Raw genomic sequence first — 14,068 nt, forward strand, 5'->3', positions numbered from 1 at the left:
GATTGAATAACATAGGATTTGTAACTTTTATATAAATCACTTAAAATGTCAAGTTGAATATACCGTTACCACAAACGTTTTAGTGGAATGTTCAATGGTTATAAAAAAAGAGAGTTGAATGACATATTTATTGACAGGTAAGTATCTAGTTTACTGACACATCAAATTGGGGTTTCCTTTTAAACATGAGAAAATAGTAAACGAATAGGGAAAATGGGTTTCCTTTTATCATCAGAAAATAGTAAAACGAATAGGGAAATTACTGAGTAGTAATAGTAGCAAACATTACAAGTTTGACTGAAGTTTGATTATTGAACAAAATGAAAAAAAGAGGTAAAGATTTTACCAAGAGCAATAAATGAAGAAGAAGAAGTAGAAGGATGCCACATTTTGACTGCATTCAATTAAATAAGTTGAACAAATCTTACTATGTAATTAAATGTGAGAGAGCATCTGTGCCCTTTCTTGGAGTATTATATAATCCATGTCTCTTTCTCCTGCTGTTTTCCAACAATTTTTTTTCGCAGTATCGTTTTCTCCTTCTTTTAATACATTTTACTTTTCGTATATCTAGTACTTTATGTGACATTTTTATCATTTTTAGAAAATATTAGTTCTTCTGAAAGTAATGATTCTTTTATACTTATTTTTTTGGTTTGAATAAAAAAGTACAGTACAAGTAACCACTAGAATGATTACTTTTTTTTTTTACAAATTAGCTGAGTGTTTTGAATAGACACGATAATTGAAAGGAGTAGTACAATTTTGGAATGGTCCATGGACCATTAGATGAATCATTAAACACTGGAAAATTTCCATCATCGACTTTTTGGTATTACCTCTTGAAAATATGGAAGTGTAATAAACGAGTAAATTTAAACAAGTGAAAAAAAAATTAAAAAGAAACCACAAAAAGCTTATTTTATCAGAGAAAAACAGAGAATATTTTTAAACCCGTGAAATTTGGACATATCCTTTTTTTTTTGTAAGAAGAATTAAAATATCAGTCAAATCAATATATATAAAGTTGAAACAAGAGACTGGAAAATAAACAATACACGAAAGGAAGGCTGTGAAACTAACGTTCCGTGGAACCGCGTGATTCGATCAGTTACTATCCTTTTCCACGTTACCTGATTTGTCGCATTTCATTTATTTTTCTTATAACATTATTATTCCAGAAAATAAAATGAAGTTAAAAAAAAAAAAAAAAATCCTCAGAAAGAGAAGACTTTCACAGTAAGACAACGAGACCGCCGTAGAAATACAAAAAAAAAAACAAAAAAACTGAAAATGTTTTTATGACATGATCCTATAATAAAAGAGTCAAGGGCTTTTGTCTCCGGTTGCCAAAAAAAAAAAAAAAAAAAGTTTTGTCTCCTTTTGATACTTTCGGTCACAACTCGTCTACCCTATTTGTACTTTAGACGGTTCAGATGTAGTCAGAAAGATCCTACGGCCTAATAATGTTTTCGTCACTTATTCCTTGTCTCGGTCAAGGATACAATTAAAAAATTCCCCGGTTTACTCCGGTGTACAACCTTAACTTAAATCCCGGTTTTATTACAACTGTCTTCTTCTTTTTTTGGGTTTTACCGATGAGCAGCAGCTCGGTATGCTTCTTCGTCGGAGATAACCACCGGTATGTTCCATGTTCCCAGCGAATGACCAGATGTTTTCCCACCTGATCAAAACTCCTTTTTCATTCAAAGTCTAAACAAGACCATAACAACGAGTTTGAAAAGATATTGTAACTAACTTTTGGTACCTTCTTTAGTAGCTTCTTCACATCTTCTTTGGTACTTTGAAGACAAATGTGGATCCAAGGATTTCATTATCTCTTCATACTTCTCTTCAGCTTCTGATATCCGCTTCGCCTGTAAGAACAAACCAATGAGCTTTTGATAAAGTTTTCAGACGGAAACGTTTGATTGATTGCAGTAATTAACGTTTCTTTTTACCAGTTCAGTGGGGGCATTCGATGAGCCGAACATTCCCACAAACATACGTAATACATTGAAATTGTTCTCAAGCACATCGTCCTACAAGAAAACCAGATCGAGTCTGATCAGTAGAGATCGTGATGACGTTACGGAGTTCTTACAAGATTTCGTAACCTCGTAATCGAACCTGCAAAAGTGAAGTTGAAAACCACTCAGATTCTGAAAGATTTCAAGCTTTGTGTTTGTGGTAAATGGAGAGGTTATAAAAGAAGCATACAGATCATCTGCTACTTCCACCAGGAATTCTGAAATTGACAAGAAGTCCATATGCAACTCATTCAGCTTTTCCAAACAAAGAAGAGAAGACATATGTTATATACAATTCCAATCTACGTATATGCATCAGATACTGGAAGTGGATTACATATGACTTCACATCAAGAAGAGACTTAGGCACATAAATGTACTACCTCTTCTCCTCTCAGCTTATATAGCAGAAGATTCAACACCCGGTAATCAAAAGACTTCAAATGAATTGCTCTCATCACATCTTCTAGACAAATCTATAAATAAACAGATGAAACCATGAGCAAATGTATTGCTAAAAACAAACATCATATTGTTTGACAACAATATAAACTGAAGCAGACACCTTGTCTTTGTTTGAAAGAGCATGACAAAGCCTTCTTTCTAACGCCCAATACTCTTCACCTGACTTAAACTCTTGATGTATTCTAATTCATGCAACAAATTAACAACGATTAGTGTCTATGTTTGTCCCTTTCCTAATAAAACAGTAAGAAGAAAAGGATAAGTTAGAGCAAGGAAATACCTTTGTGTCAAAAGACCCTCACGTTCAAGCAGATCTTCAAGAGGCTTCAGTGGATCAGCTTCAAACAAAACTCGTGATTCAGCATTCCATCCATCAATTGAAGCTGATTCACTCACTATCTTCTCATTAAGAGCATCAATCTGCAGAAACAAAGATCTGAATTTCTTAGATTCAGATTACATTGTCATTGTTGCAGTTGCACGTTAACTTAACAAAGGAAACAACAAAAGTGAACAAATTATTTACCTGATATATGTAACTCTCTGTGAATGAAAGCACGGGTAAATATCTGAATATTGACTGTGGTTCATTAATATCCAACCGATGGAACATGAAATAAGACCTGGACTGCAACAGGATATAAGACAACAAATTCAGAAATCATGAGACAACACTTGCATAATTCACAAAACAAGTTCATTCTTCCTTGATTTTCCTAATTCGTATGTCTACACAACCCGATCCTGTTATCCACGGTTAGCTAATTCAACCAGCCAAGACAGAGAGAAGTAATGCACTTGTGTAAGAAGAAAAAACTTACGAAATCCTCAAGTGTAGAGTTTGCTCGTTTCATTGCATCTAGCCCAACCATTGCCACACATCTTGGTGTTTCTGTGATGTGCAAGGATGAACATTGTCCATGACACTCCTCTTCACATAACTCTTTTGGAACTCTGCTGCATCGAAATTTGAACAATTACCCAAAGGTTCACATTAAGAATACCATATTGGAGCGATTTGACATGTGTTTGGGACATCATTATCTCAACTAAAACAAAAGATAGTAACTAGAAAAGGGGGATTAAGTACTAGAACCTGAGCTTGTTTTGACTGGTTTAGCTTCATGGTCTAGCTCAAGCGACTTGGATATCTCTTCTAAGAAAGGTACTGAGATCTACACGTAATGAAAGCAGCACACTTAGTGATAATCTTAGGGTTCATGGAAAAAAAATTGTAACTTTACTTACTTTAGGTAGGAATCCAGAGACTAGAGCCAGTTTCGAATCTATATCGAGTTCGTCGCATGGTTGTACCTTGAAAGAAGAATGAAAACATTAAAGATTCTTTTCACGGAGGAGAATCTCAGAGTGTAAAAACTCGAAAAGACTTGGACTTTTTATATCGTTTACCAGGAAAAGGACGAGATTGGAGAGGAAGCGAGAAGAAGAAGAAGCTGAATCGGAAGAAGAAGAAAGCAAACCGCGAGAAGTAATGGCTGATACAACACTCTGAGACTTCTCCAGTCGCCTTAGCTCTTCCATCAAAAAAATTAGACTTTTACAAAATCGATTCGGACTTTAATTATTTATATTCGTCTCGTGCAAATCCTTGTTTTGTCTATAACAATTCAACTTTCAATTTCAAATTAAAATTAAAAATCTTTTTTTTTTTTTTTTTGTCCCGGTTCCTAGTTGGAATGGGAGTAACATAAAGCAAATCATATATATATAGATTAACACCTCTCCTCAATTCATTAATCATTCAAGATTTCAGACGGAGACAGAGAAGTATGGAAGAGTTGTTGCTACCACACGATGTGATAGAGCATCATATTATGAAGAGGCTCCGATGTTAAAACCCTCAAGTCTGTATCGAAGCAATGGAGATCTACAACCCCCTCTTTCCAAGAAAGACACCATCGTGGCCAACCAAGAGATCCACTTGTGCTTTTGGTGTCCTTATATGATCCTTCTGCTCACCAGCCAGATCCAAGCTTTGAAGCTATGAGAACGTTGGTGGTGCGCTCATCACTTTCTATTCAGATCCCTACTCCTTGGGAGGACAAGTCATTCGACGTTTGCAGTACTAGTTGTGATGGTCTGATCTGCCTCTACGATTTCTTTAGACTACCCAGTATCGTCGTCAATCCCACCACTCGCTGGCATCCAACTATCCTCAGATGCAACTATCAACTAGTCGCTGCCGAGAACAGAGAGAGACGAGTGGTTTGAAGTCCCATACCCTTCTCCTGGATTTGGTAAAGACAAACTCAGTGGCACATACAAGCATGTTTGGTTGTATAACTCCTCTGAGTTAGGCCTTAACGACCAGGCTACTACTTGTGAAGTTTTTGATTTCGGCGCCACAAACGCGTGGAGGTACCTTGTCCCTTCGTCCCCTCATCTGATTTTTCACACCCAAGCTCCTGTTTACGTAGATGGGTCTCTTCATTGGTTCACTGCCTTCTCGCAAGAGGGCTAAACTATGCATCACATTGTTTGACAACAATATAAACTGAAGCAGACACCTTGTCTTTGTTTGAAAGAGCATGACAAATCTTTCTTTCTAACGCCCAATACTCTTCACCTGACTTAAACTCTTGTTGTATTCTAATTCATGCAACAAATTAACAACGATTAGTGTCTATGTTTGTCCCTTTCCTAATAAAACAGTAAGAAGAGAAGGAGAAATTATAGCAAGGAAATACCTTTGTGTCAAAAGACCCTCACGTTCAAGCAGATCTTCAAGAGGCTTCAGTGGATCAGCTTCAAACAAAACTCGTGATTCAACATTCCCTCCATCAATTGAAGCTATCATCTTCTCATTAAGAACATCAATCTGCAGAAACAAATATCTGAATTTCTTAGATTCAGCTTACATTGTCATTGTTGCAGTTGCACGTTAACTTAACAAAGAAAACAACAGAAGTGAACAAATTATTTACCTGATATATGTAACTCTCTGTGAATGAAAGCACGAGTAAATATCTGAATATTGACTGTGGTTCGTTAATATCCAACCGATGGAACAAGGAATAAGACCTGAACTGCAACAGGATATGTGACAGTTACTAACACAACAAAATTCAGAAATCATGAGACAGAATGCATGATTCACGAAACAAGTTCATTCTTCCTAATTTATACACAACTCAACCAGTCAAGACAGAGAATAGCAATGCATTTGTGTAAGAAGAAAAAACTTACGAAATCCTCAAGTGTAGAGTTTGCTCTTTTCATTGCATCTAGCCCGACCATTGCCACGACATCTTGGTGTTTCTGTGATGTGTAAGGATCAACAATGTCCATGACACTCCTCTTCACATAACTCTTTTGGAACTCTGCTGCATCGAAATTTGAAGAATTACCCCCAAAGGTTCACATTAAGAATACCATATTATTACAGCGATTTGACATGTGTTTGGGACATCAATATCTCAACTAAAACGAAAGATAAATAACTACAAAAAGGGGGATTAAGTACTAAAACCTGAGCTTGTTTTGACTGGTTTAGCTTCATCAAGTGACTTGGATAGGAAAGGTCCTGAGATCTACACGTTAGGAAAGGAAAGAGGTGATATAATCTTAGGGTTCATTGAAAAGGGCAAGAAAAAAACTTAACTTTAGGTAGGAATAGTTTCAATTGATCAAAAAGGAAATACTCAGATTTGTCAAGTTTCTTTCTTAACACAATAATAGCAACTAGAGAACGTGACCAATCAAGTCAGCAAAATATAAAACAATAACAAAGTCGAAGCAATCAATGGAAACTTTTATGCAGCTGATACAAATTAGTATTGGACGAAGAAAGGTCAAGCAAGATTATTAACCTGCGTTTTGTTGGTAGCCTCCGAGGAAGAATGTGAATCGAAGATTTGATTCTCCGGGCATGATTTAGCAAGAACACGAACTCGGTTCCGGTTTGGTGCAGCTGGAGAAGGTGTATGGAGACGCATCGAAGGGAGTGCGAAGAAGAGATGAGATGATAATGCCGCCATTTTTTTTTTTTTTTTCAGTATGGAGAGACACCCAAAAGTTTTAGGTATCTATGGATAGGATGTTTTAGGTATCTATAGGATAGGATGTTTTAGGTATTTTCGTTTTGTTGCCAAATTTGGATAAATTTGTTGTACTGTAGACTATAATGGTTTTTTGTGGTCAAGAGGTCGTAAAGTTTTTTGGCCATCAAGGGAAGAGACGTAGAGACACAATAATGTTGGGGCTCCCTCGTTCCAATCACCGCGTCTCAATCATTGCATGATATACATGATTACATTCAAATTTGGTTCATTTATAAGAAAATTCACGTAGGCGCGCGTACCTGTTCCAAGCTACTGGCTCTTGTCAGTAATTAAGATTTATACAAGCCAGTTTAGTTGTAGTATAAAATTTTGGGTGGAATATGTGCATGGGTCATGGAGGATTCTTCGGTTAACTTCATTAGACACTACACAGCTTTGGATGAAAGGAAGCAATAACAAAGATATAAACTGAAAGTAATATCATACACATAACCCATATCTAAAGAAAAGAAAGACGCTTATAGTCTCATCCTTACATGATCGATTCAAGAAGTTCAGGTGCACGAAAAGCAAAGTCATATTGATAAATAAAGCTCGAAATTGAGGGACGACCTCTATTCTCTAGGCCCTCTGTCATAGCTATTCTTCTTTGGTTCTTATTCCGGTACGGTTTCTATTGGTAAGGCATGTACCGCATTGGCCTTCTGAACCTAGGAACCTTCCTGCACAAGCCATTGTCGTATGAGACGAAGAAGAGAAAGCCATATGATATGTAATTGGTGGTAAATACGTAAAATTTAAACTTACCCGTATCCATATGGGGAATAGAAATAAGGAGGCACAAAAGGTCTGCGGTATCCCATTGAAGGGTTGAAACGCCCAGGATGATACTGTTTCATTCCAGGAACATTGGTTCGCTTAGGCGATACCTGAATGAAAACAAAAGAGAAGACTGAGATCAATGAACTGTTCATTTCCTTCAGTATCGGACTTAGTACGAGAAGGCACCTTCAATTGACGACCATGTAGCTCTGATTCATTCAGTTGCAGAGCTTCTTCCACGGCTTCGATTTCAACAAACTCCACATAAGCAAATCCCTTTGGTTGTCCAAACTTGTCCATCAGAATGGTTACCCGGTTGACTGTTCCGCATGTCTGGAAATGCAATTGAACTTCTTCAGGTGTACAAGCATAATCGACCTGCAGGATGTAAAATGAGGTTTAAGTATAGCACACAAGCATTTATCTTGCGGCTAAAACCAAGACTCACTGGACACATAACAGAGAAATAAGTGAAGCCTAGTGACAAACATAAGTGCCCTAAAGCAATCTTCCATGTCTAACATTAGAACCCTAAGATGTGTACAAGGAAATTATCAAGATAACCACAAATCCTAGCTGACAACCCAGAGGTAATATAAGAACTTGAGGTACGAGAACAAACCTGCGATTATATAGGACATTGAGTCAAACTATGATACTAGAGTTGCAAAGCATCCATATAAGAGAAGCAACACACAGCCAAATTCAGGATTAAATTTAACCATACAAGGATAACAATCATACTTAACAACCTTAAAAGTTAGAGAAACCACCTTGATACTGATTCTAAGGGTAATAATCTCAACTCATAAGGGATAAAGAACAAAGCTAAGACACTTTGAAAGCAGTTCTTTACTCAAACGATCCTAATCTAATCCACATCAAGATTCGCAACAGATCAAAGCCATGAGCATTAAACAGAACGTTGAAACAGTAAATAATAAGCATTCTTACATTACCAACATAAACAGATCGAGCATCCACCTCTTCCTTTCCTTCTTGATTTGTGGCCATACCACTTGCAGGATCTGAAACAATTAACAAAATCAGAAGATCAATATCGTAAAATTAAATCTAGACAATCAACAGATTCCTTCTAGTATCTCGAGCAAATCAAATCACACAGGACCAAAGAAACGAACCTGGAGTAGCAGCTCCCATTTCTGTTTCAACTTTTGCTTGCATCTCGCGCAGCGCAGCAGCTTCGTCCTCCATCTCCTTCAATCTCCTCTTCATCTCATCAAGCTCCTGATACCACACACATAAATCAAAACACCAAACGAAAAATATACACATACGACGAAAATACAAATATCAAAATCGAACGAAGCAGAAGCAGACCCTAACGGCGTCATCATTGGCGGCAGAGATATCGAAATCTGGATCGGGAACATCAACCTCGCCGAATTCAGGGATTTCTCCACCGTAAACCTCGTGCTCTTCTTCCTCCATTAATTTATTCTTTTCGCCACTCTTGGTCGCCGAATCTATATTAACATTTCTGAACCAGTTGTGTTAACCCGTTTTAGTTTTACCTATTTAAATTTTTATTTATAATATTAACCCCTTAAAAATTTCGAAAAATAGTATCGGTAGAGATTTTGTTTCCTAAATCTATATTAACATTTTTGAAGTATATTTGGTATTATATCCTTGTTATATGTATTTAAAAACTTATTTACAAATTTAATCCCTAAAAACTTTCCAAAAATAACATCATTTCAGATTTTGTTTCCTAGATATTTTACATTTCATCCCAACCAAAAATAAAAAACAGCAATCAATATTATATAAAGACATAAACTATGATATATTTTCCATTTTATTTTCCAAATATGTGAGTTTTGATTCTTAACGTAAAAAAAACTTCGATTTCTAATTATTTAAATATTATAATTAATATATATATATATATTTGATAAAATGTAAAATATTATGAATATGTAAAATTAAAAAAAAATTAAAATACTATATAATGTGATTATAAAAAGTACATGTTGGAATTAATAAAATATTATTAAATATGTGCTAATACGGATTAAATCCTCATTTTATTATTTGCCAACAATATAAATATTATAATATCTGACATATAAAATCAATTTGTTTTATCTAAGATTGTGTAAAATAATTAATTTATTAGGGAAAAATGTGACTTAATCACATCATATAAATGACTTATTATGTATTTAGATCCCTTATTTTTTGTTATAATAATTAAAAATCGAAACATAATCTCAAACACTAAACAAAACAAACTAAATATAATAAACAAATGGTCATATAATATATTATAGGTTAAAAAATTAATATAAACATTTAGTCGTACCGTCTACGTTCAAAGTCAGAAGCTTTTGACTTTTCTTTAATTCCTTCAATTAGGCGCTCATGAACATTAACAACAAGTTGAAATGCTTGCTTAGTAATGCATCAACTCCTCCTCCTAATTGCTCTTCATTTGGAGGTTGCCTCTGCGACAAGTTGGTTTTTTTTTTTTGGCATAGAACAATTGTCTCATTGTTGATTTTTTTTGCTTGCTCTGAAATACGTAATTTGATAGTATCATAATTTTTTTTTGTTTGAAAATAAATAACAAAACACATCAAACTCATGGGTTAAACAAAACACACTCTAAATTCATTTTTTTTCCTTCTCAAAATTGTCTCATTTATTAATATTATCAAAACTCACAAGTGACTAAAACCACCAAAAGAATTCTTCAAATAAAACATAAAGCGTCAAAAAATTAGATGAACAACAACAACAAAAAAAAGAATCGATTAACGTAATTAAGCCTCTCTCTTCTCTCTTCTTTCTTCTACGTTTCTAAATTATCTTGCCGTTAGTGTTTCTAAGTTAAAGCCGTTTTCCGTTTAATAGAACGTTTAGATGAAACAATGAAGCAATAAATAATAAGCATTCTTAGATTGCCAACATAAACAGATCGAGCATCCACATCTTCCTTTCCTTCTTGATTTGTGGCCATACCACTTGCAGGATCTGAAACAATTAACAAAATCAGAAGTTTAATATCGTAAACACTAACTCAAAATAAGAATAGTCCATTAGTATAAAAAATAGAAAGGTTACATATCAAGCATTGGTCAAGGCCTCATGAAGGGGTAGTTTTTTAATTATTTTTTTAAATCTGAAAGTGAACCAAATTTGAATGGGATCATGTATATCATGCACTGATCAATATGGAGACTTGAGAATATTGTGGATTTGTCAATATATAAGTTTAGAAAATTTAGTATTATATTTCCATTTATTTTATTGTTAACCTAGAAATTTTATTTATTTTTATGTAAATTAATGTAATGGGTAAAGAATTTTTATGTGTCTAATAACAATTCCTTCAAAACACATTTTTGTGTTCTTATTTTTATCAAATCACCGTCAAATTTGTAAACACATATTTGTGTTCTTATTTTTGTGGGCTTTTCACTTTAAAATGGGCTTGGGCCATTACATTTAATATTTCGATTCCGGCCCTCGTAATTTGTTAGATTATTGCATTATATTATATTATATATCACCGGAAAACATGCGTCTGACAATTGAGCAAAGTAGCAAACAAAGGCTTGACCGCACCTGATCACTGCTTGTAAAGTTTCCTCTTCTTCCGTCTTTTTACTTCACCATTGTTGAAAACAACAGTGGAGGGTAAAAGGTTTCAAGCGAAGATGGCGAGTGGAGGTGGATACGGAGACCCGTCGCAGAAGATTGACTACGTCTTCAAGCTGGTCCTAATCGGAGACTCCGGAGTTGGGAAATCTCAAATACTGTCTCGGTACGCGAGAAACGAGTTCAGCTTGGATTCCAAAGCTACCATCGGCGTTGAGTTTCAAACTCGTACACTTGTTATGGACCATAAGAGTGTCAAAGCTCAGATCTGGGACACCGCTGGCCAAGAACGGTACTCTCCCCCAACTTCCTATATCATTGCTTTTCACTTTCCATTTTTGCTGAACCCGCCGCTCGATCGAGCTTAGATCTCTCCTAGATTCGAATCTCCGATACTTCAGATTCCAAATTTCAAACTATTGATGTGCAAAACGGTGTCGTATAGGTATAGAGCGGTGACGAGTGCGTATTACAGAGGAGCGGTTGGGGCGATGCTTGTTTACGACGTGAGTAGACGTCAGACGTTTGATCATATCCCTAGGTGGCTTGAAGAATTGCGGAATCACGCAGACAAGAACATTGTGATTATACTCGTCGGGAACAAGTCTGATCTTGAGGATCAACGTGCGATTTCTACGGAAGATGCTCAAGAGTTCGCTGAGAAAGAAGGTCTTTTCTTCTTGGAGACTTCGGCTCTAAACGCAGTCAACGTGGAGAGTGCTTTCTCCACTGTTTTGACTGAGATTTTCAATTTTGTCAACAAGAAAAGCCTTGTTGATTTTGGTGAAGGACAAGGTACTAATAATGGTGATCCTGCATCGCTTGCTGGTAAGAAGATTGATATTGTCCCAGGTCCTGGTCAGGTGATTCCAACTAAGAGTAGATTGTGTTGTAACACGTAGACCACCCTGTTCAATTCTGTATTCACATTTCTCCCTGTTATAACCAAATCAAGGGCCATATTTTGTGTTGAGGTTTTAACTAGAGAAGCGTTTGATAGAGATTGAATTTGGTTTTGGTTCAAATCGTTTAGTTTATCGATTACAGCCTTTACTGGTTCTCTGATATAAGAATCGCAACACTTTGGCTAGTTAGCATGGGAGATCAGGTTATCAAAGATTAAAGAATCTCTCTTATAAAAAAACGGGATTATAAATTAGATCGAAACTAACTAACAAACACGTACTAATATATAGGTTCAAAACTTTGATATAATAAAACAGGCTTAAATTGTTAACACAAAGAAAAACAAAAAATAGCGTTCAAAATGGCGTTCTCATGTCTGTGGAGTAACTTAAGTACGACAAGAAACAAACTAGAGAGAACGAAAATCTCTTAATCTTGGGGGCTTTAAGCAGCAGCTGGCTTAGCAGGAGCAGAAGAGAGTCTAGACCTCTTCTTAGCCAAACTTTCACTACGGCGATCACGCTGCTCCTTAAGTCTGGAGGCAAGAAGCTTCTGGTACTCAGCTGCATCAGAGTTAGCCTTGGCGATTTTCTTCTTCTTGTCAGCAATTCTAGCTCTCTTCCTCTGGAGAGTCAATGGAGTCACAAGCCTCTGGATCTTGGGAGCCTTGCTAACCTCCTTGCCTGCAGATGCAATAAACAGATTTTGGTAAATCTCCAATCCTATATGACCAGTTTTCAATCATAGTAACACTAAAGTGAATCTGTTTTATTTCCTTACCCTTCTTGTTTGTGAAGGTACGGCGGTAAGTGTTAACGTACTTCCTAACATCATCCTCCTTTCCAAGGTTAAACAACTTGCGGATCTTTGATGCCCTCTTGGGACCTCTCATCCTTGGCTTCTCAGTGTCGGTAAGGCCTGGAAGATCGTTTTCACCCTTCTTCACAATGACCAAGTTAAGGACAGAGAGGTCAGGGCTCACAATGCAACCACGGACTGACTTTCGTCTCCTCTCACCAGTCCTCCTTCCGTGTCCTCTGAAACAAGGGGTACCTAATCCACACAAACCAGATTACATAAATATAACAGATTGATGACAACCATAAACTAATCAAGCTGTACAAGTCGATCAATTAAGGTTGAGTCAAGTACCTCTGTGAAGCAAAAGGCGAACACGACCAGGTGTCAGAACTCCCTGTTTCATTGGGAAACCTTGCTTGTCACAACCTCCCATGATCTTGAATACGTATCCCTTGAATTCCTGCAAATAGCTCAAAACAATCCCATTAAGTAAACTGATAACTCAGAAGACAAATTAAGAAAAAAAATCAAACACTGAAGCAGAAGAAGAAATTGCACCTCGCCAAGAGCATCTCCGCTAACTTCCTGAGAGAGCCTCTTGTCGAAAAAAGCACGGCTGGATCAAACAACAACAATGAAACTCAAATACTTTACTCAAATCAGCAACGTTGATCCAGAACCGGTTAACGAATATGTTCAGAACACATCGGAGAAGAGATCAGAGGTTCCAATATTTCACAGACGAACTAGTATCGCATCAGATAAAAACAGATTCTAGCCGCGTGAAACCGTAACTATCCTACGATTCTAAGGTTTTAACCAAATGAATATTACGAACTTCGAAGCAGATATATATCACGCTGTTCACTCAATCCCAGATCAATCACGAATTACAGAATCCCTAAGAAAACATAGTCGAAATGTTATAGAAATCAAAGAGATCTTACAGCTTTTGGTCGTCATCGATCTCGAGCTTCTTCTGGCAACCAGTAGTCGGATTTGCGATGTTGAACTGCGACACAAAACAAAATCGAATGAGCAAAGGAAATAACACAGTGATGATAAGCCACAAGAGAATCTAAGAGATGAGATGAGAGGACGAGAAAGCTACCTTCATCGTCTCCGATAGACACTGCCACTAGAACAGCCTGCAGTAGAAGATTGAATATATAAAATGCTCTCGGAGCGGCTGAACTAGGGTTTGGCGTGAAAGATGAAAGAGGCAACTTATAGTAGAACCAATTAACAACAGATAGGTTTAATTGAAATGGGCCTATATTATAAGGGCTTTAACTAAATTTCGGGATTAGGCCTTTAGGCCCGAATATTAGTCTCTTTTTATGTTTTTTTTATGCACAAATTAGAAAACTTTTTAATCAAGTTTTCTACTACGAA

At 36.3% G+C, this 14,068-nt stretch overlaps 4 protein-coding genes and 2 pseudogenes across 12 annotated transcripts; 2 read left to right on the top strand and 4 right to left on the bottom strand.

Annotated features, from left to right (window-relative positions):
* Positions 1-1,439: 1,439 nt before the first annotated feature.
* On the bottom strand, positions 1,440-4,110 carry LOC104735046 (uncharacterized; annotated as a pseudogene). The gene is made up of 13 exons (XR_015577878.1): positions 3,906-4,110; positions 3,744-3,809; positions 3,592-3,670; positions 3,317-3,449; positions 3,022-3,123; positions 2,776-2,915; positions 2,596-2,677; positions 2,414-2,506; positions 2,221-2,285; positions 2,118-2,130; positions 1,962-2,042; positions 1,769-1,877; positions 1,440-1,684 (listed from the first exon to the last, which is right to left on the bottom strand). The product of XR_015577878.1 is annotated as an uncharacterized LOC104735046 (transcript).
* Positions 4,108-6,950, bottom strand: LOC104735045 (uncharacterized). Of its 8 annotated transcripts, none has more exons than XR_015577883.1 (6): positions 6,326-6,626; positions 5,986-6,046; positions 5,703-5,836; positions 5,441-5,537; positions 5,204-5,334; positions 4,108-5,105 (listed from the first exon to the last, which is right to left on the bottom strand). XR_015577883.1 is itself a non-coding variant. In XM_087481129.1 (6 exons), exons 1-6 carry the CDS (start codon positions 6,491-6,493, stop codon positions 4,979-4,981), a joined length of 723 nt encoding a protein of 240 aa, XP_087337255.1. In that variant the 5' UTR covers positions 6,494-6,950; the 3' UTR covers positions 4,108-4,978. The 8 variants fall into 8 exon arrangements, 3 of the variants coding, with proteins under 3 accessions (XP_087337255.1, XP_019089928.1, XP_087337256.1); XR_015577881.1 differs by having other exon boundaries at positions 5,703-5,839; positions 6,326-6,564; XR_015577884.1 differs by having other exon boundaries at positions 5,204-5,350; positions 6,326-6,563.
* LOC109128296 (F-box protein At5g10340 pseudogene) lies at positions 4,286-4,977 on the top strand (annotated as a pseudogene).
* Position 6,951: 1 nt separating the features above from the next.
* On the bottom strand, positions 6,952-8,889 carry LOC104735047 (polyadenylate-binding protein 3). Its single transcript, XM_010454759.2, has 6 exons — positions 8,681-8,889; positions 8,482-8,587; positions 8,294-8,367; positions 7,526-7,717; positions 7,325-7,446; positions 6,952-7,239 (listed from the first exon to the last, which is right to left on the bottom strand). The coding sequence occupies exons 1-6, from the start codon at positions 8,789-8,791 to the stop codon at positions 7,191-7,193; spliced, it is 654 nt and encodes a 217-aa protein (XP_010453061.2). The 5' UTR covers positions 8,792-8,889; the 3' UTR covers positions 6,952-7,190.
* A 1,959-nt stretch (positions 8,890-10,848) lies between these two features.
* LOC104735048 (ras-related protein RABA4a) lies at positions 10,849-11,991 on the top strand. Its single transcript, XM_010454760.2, has 2 exons — positions 10,849-11,258; positions 11,412-11,991. Exons 1-2 carry the CDS (start codon positions 11,026-11,028, stop codon positions 11,866-11,868), a joined length of 690 nt encoding a protein of 229 aa, XP_010453062.1. The 5' UTR covers positions 10,849-11,025; the 3' UTR covers positions 11,869-11,991.
* A 166-nt stretch (positions 11,992-12,157) lies between these two features.
* LOC104735050 (small ribosomal subunit protein eS6y) lies at positions 12,158-13,946 on the bottom strand. The gene is made up of 6 exons (XM_010454761.3): positions 13,785-13,946; positions 13,621-13,685; positions 13,232-13,289; positions 13,025-13,133; positions 12,653-12,925; positions 12,158-12,555 (listed from the first exon to the last, which is right to left on the bottom strand). Exons 1-6 carry the CDS (start codon positions 13,788-13,790, stop codon positions 12,317-12,319), a joined length of 750 nt encoding a protein of 249 aa, XP_010453063.1. The 5' UTR covers positions 13,791-13,946; the 3' UTR covers positions 12,158-12,316.
* Between the last annotated feature and the right edge of the window lie 122 nt (positions 13,947-14,068).

This window comes from Camelina sativa, chromosome 13, assembly GCF_030686135.1.
Source record: "Camelina sativa cultivar CO46 ecotype springtype chromosome 13, ASM3068613v1".
In the NCBI taxonomy this organism is placed as follows: Eukaryota; Viridiplantae; Streptophyta; class Magnoliopsida; order Brassicales; family Brassicaceae; genus Camelina; species Camelina sativa.

Bases quoted from the DNA above. Each gene is read 5' to 3' on its own strand.
- LOC104735045 (XM_019234383.2), bottom strand. From the start codon at position 6,493: ATGGCGGCATTATCATCTCATCTCTTCTTCGCACTCCCTTCGATGCGT. The intron at 5,543-5,702 runs GTAAGTTTTTTC...ATCCTGTTGCAG, and splicing joins ACTCTACACTTGAGGATTTC to TTCAGGTCTTATTCCTTGTT. The intron at 5,106-5,203 runs GTATTTCCTTGC...TGCATGAATTAG, and splicing joins GAGGGTCTTTTGACACAAAG to AATACAACAAGAGTTTAAGT.
- LOC104735047 (XM_010454759.2), bottom strand. From the start codon at position 8,791: ATGGAGGAAGAAGAGCACGAGGTTTACGGTGGAGAAATCCCTGAATTC. The intron at 7,718-8,293 runs GTAAGAATGCTT...TACATCCTGCAG, and splicing joins GATCTGTTTATGTTGGTAAT to GTCGATTATGCTTGTACACC. The intron at 7,447-7,525 runs GTGCCTTCTCGT...GTTTTCATTCAG, and splicing joins TACATGGTCGTCAATTGAAG to GTATCGCCTAAGCGAACCAA.
- LOC104735048 (XM_010454760.2), top strand. From the start codon at position 11,026: ATGGCGAGTGGAGGTGGATACGGAGACCCGTCGCAGAAGATTGACTAC. The intron at 11,259-11,411 runs GTACTCTCCCCC...GGTGTCGTATAG, and splicing joins GACACCGCTGGCCAAGAACG to GTATAGAGCGGTGACGAGTG.
- LOC104735050 (XM_010454761.3), bottom strand. The intron at 13,134-13,231 runs GTGCAATTTCTT...AGCTATTTGCAG, and splicing joins GCGGAGATGCTCTTGGCGAG to GAATTCAAGGGATACGTATT. The intron at 12,926-13,024 runs GTACTTGACTCA...TGTGTGGATTAG, and splicing joins TCGCCTTTTGCTTCACAGAG to GTACCCCTTGTTTCAGAGGA.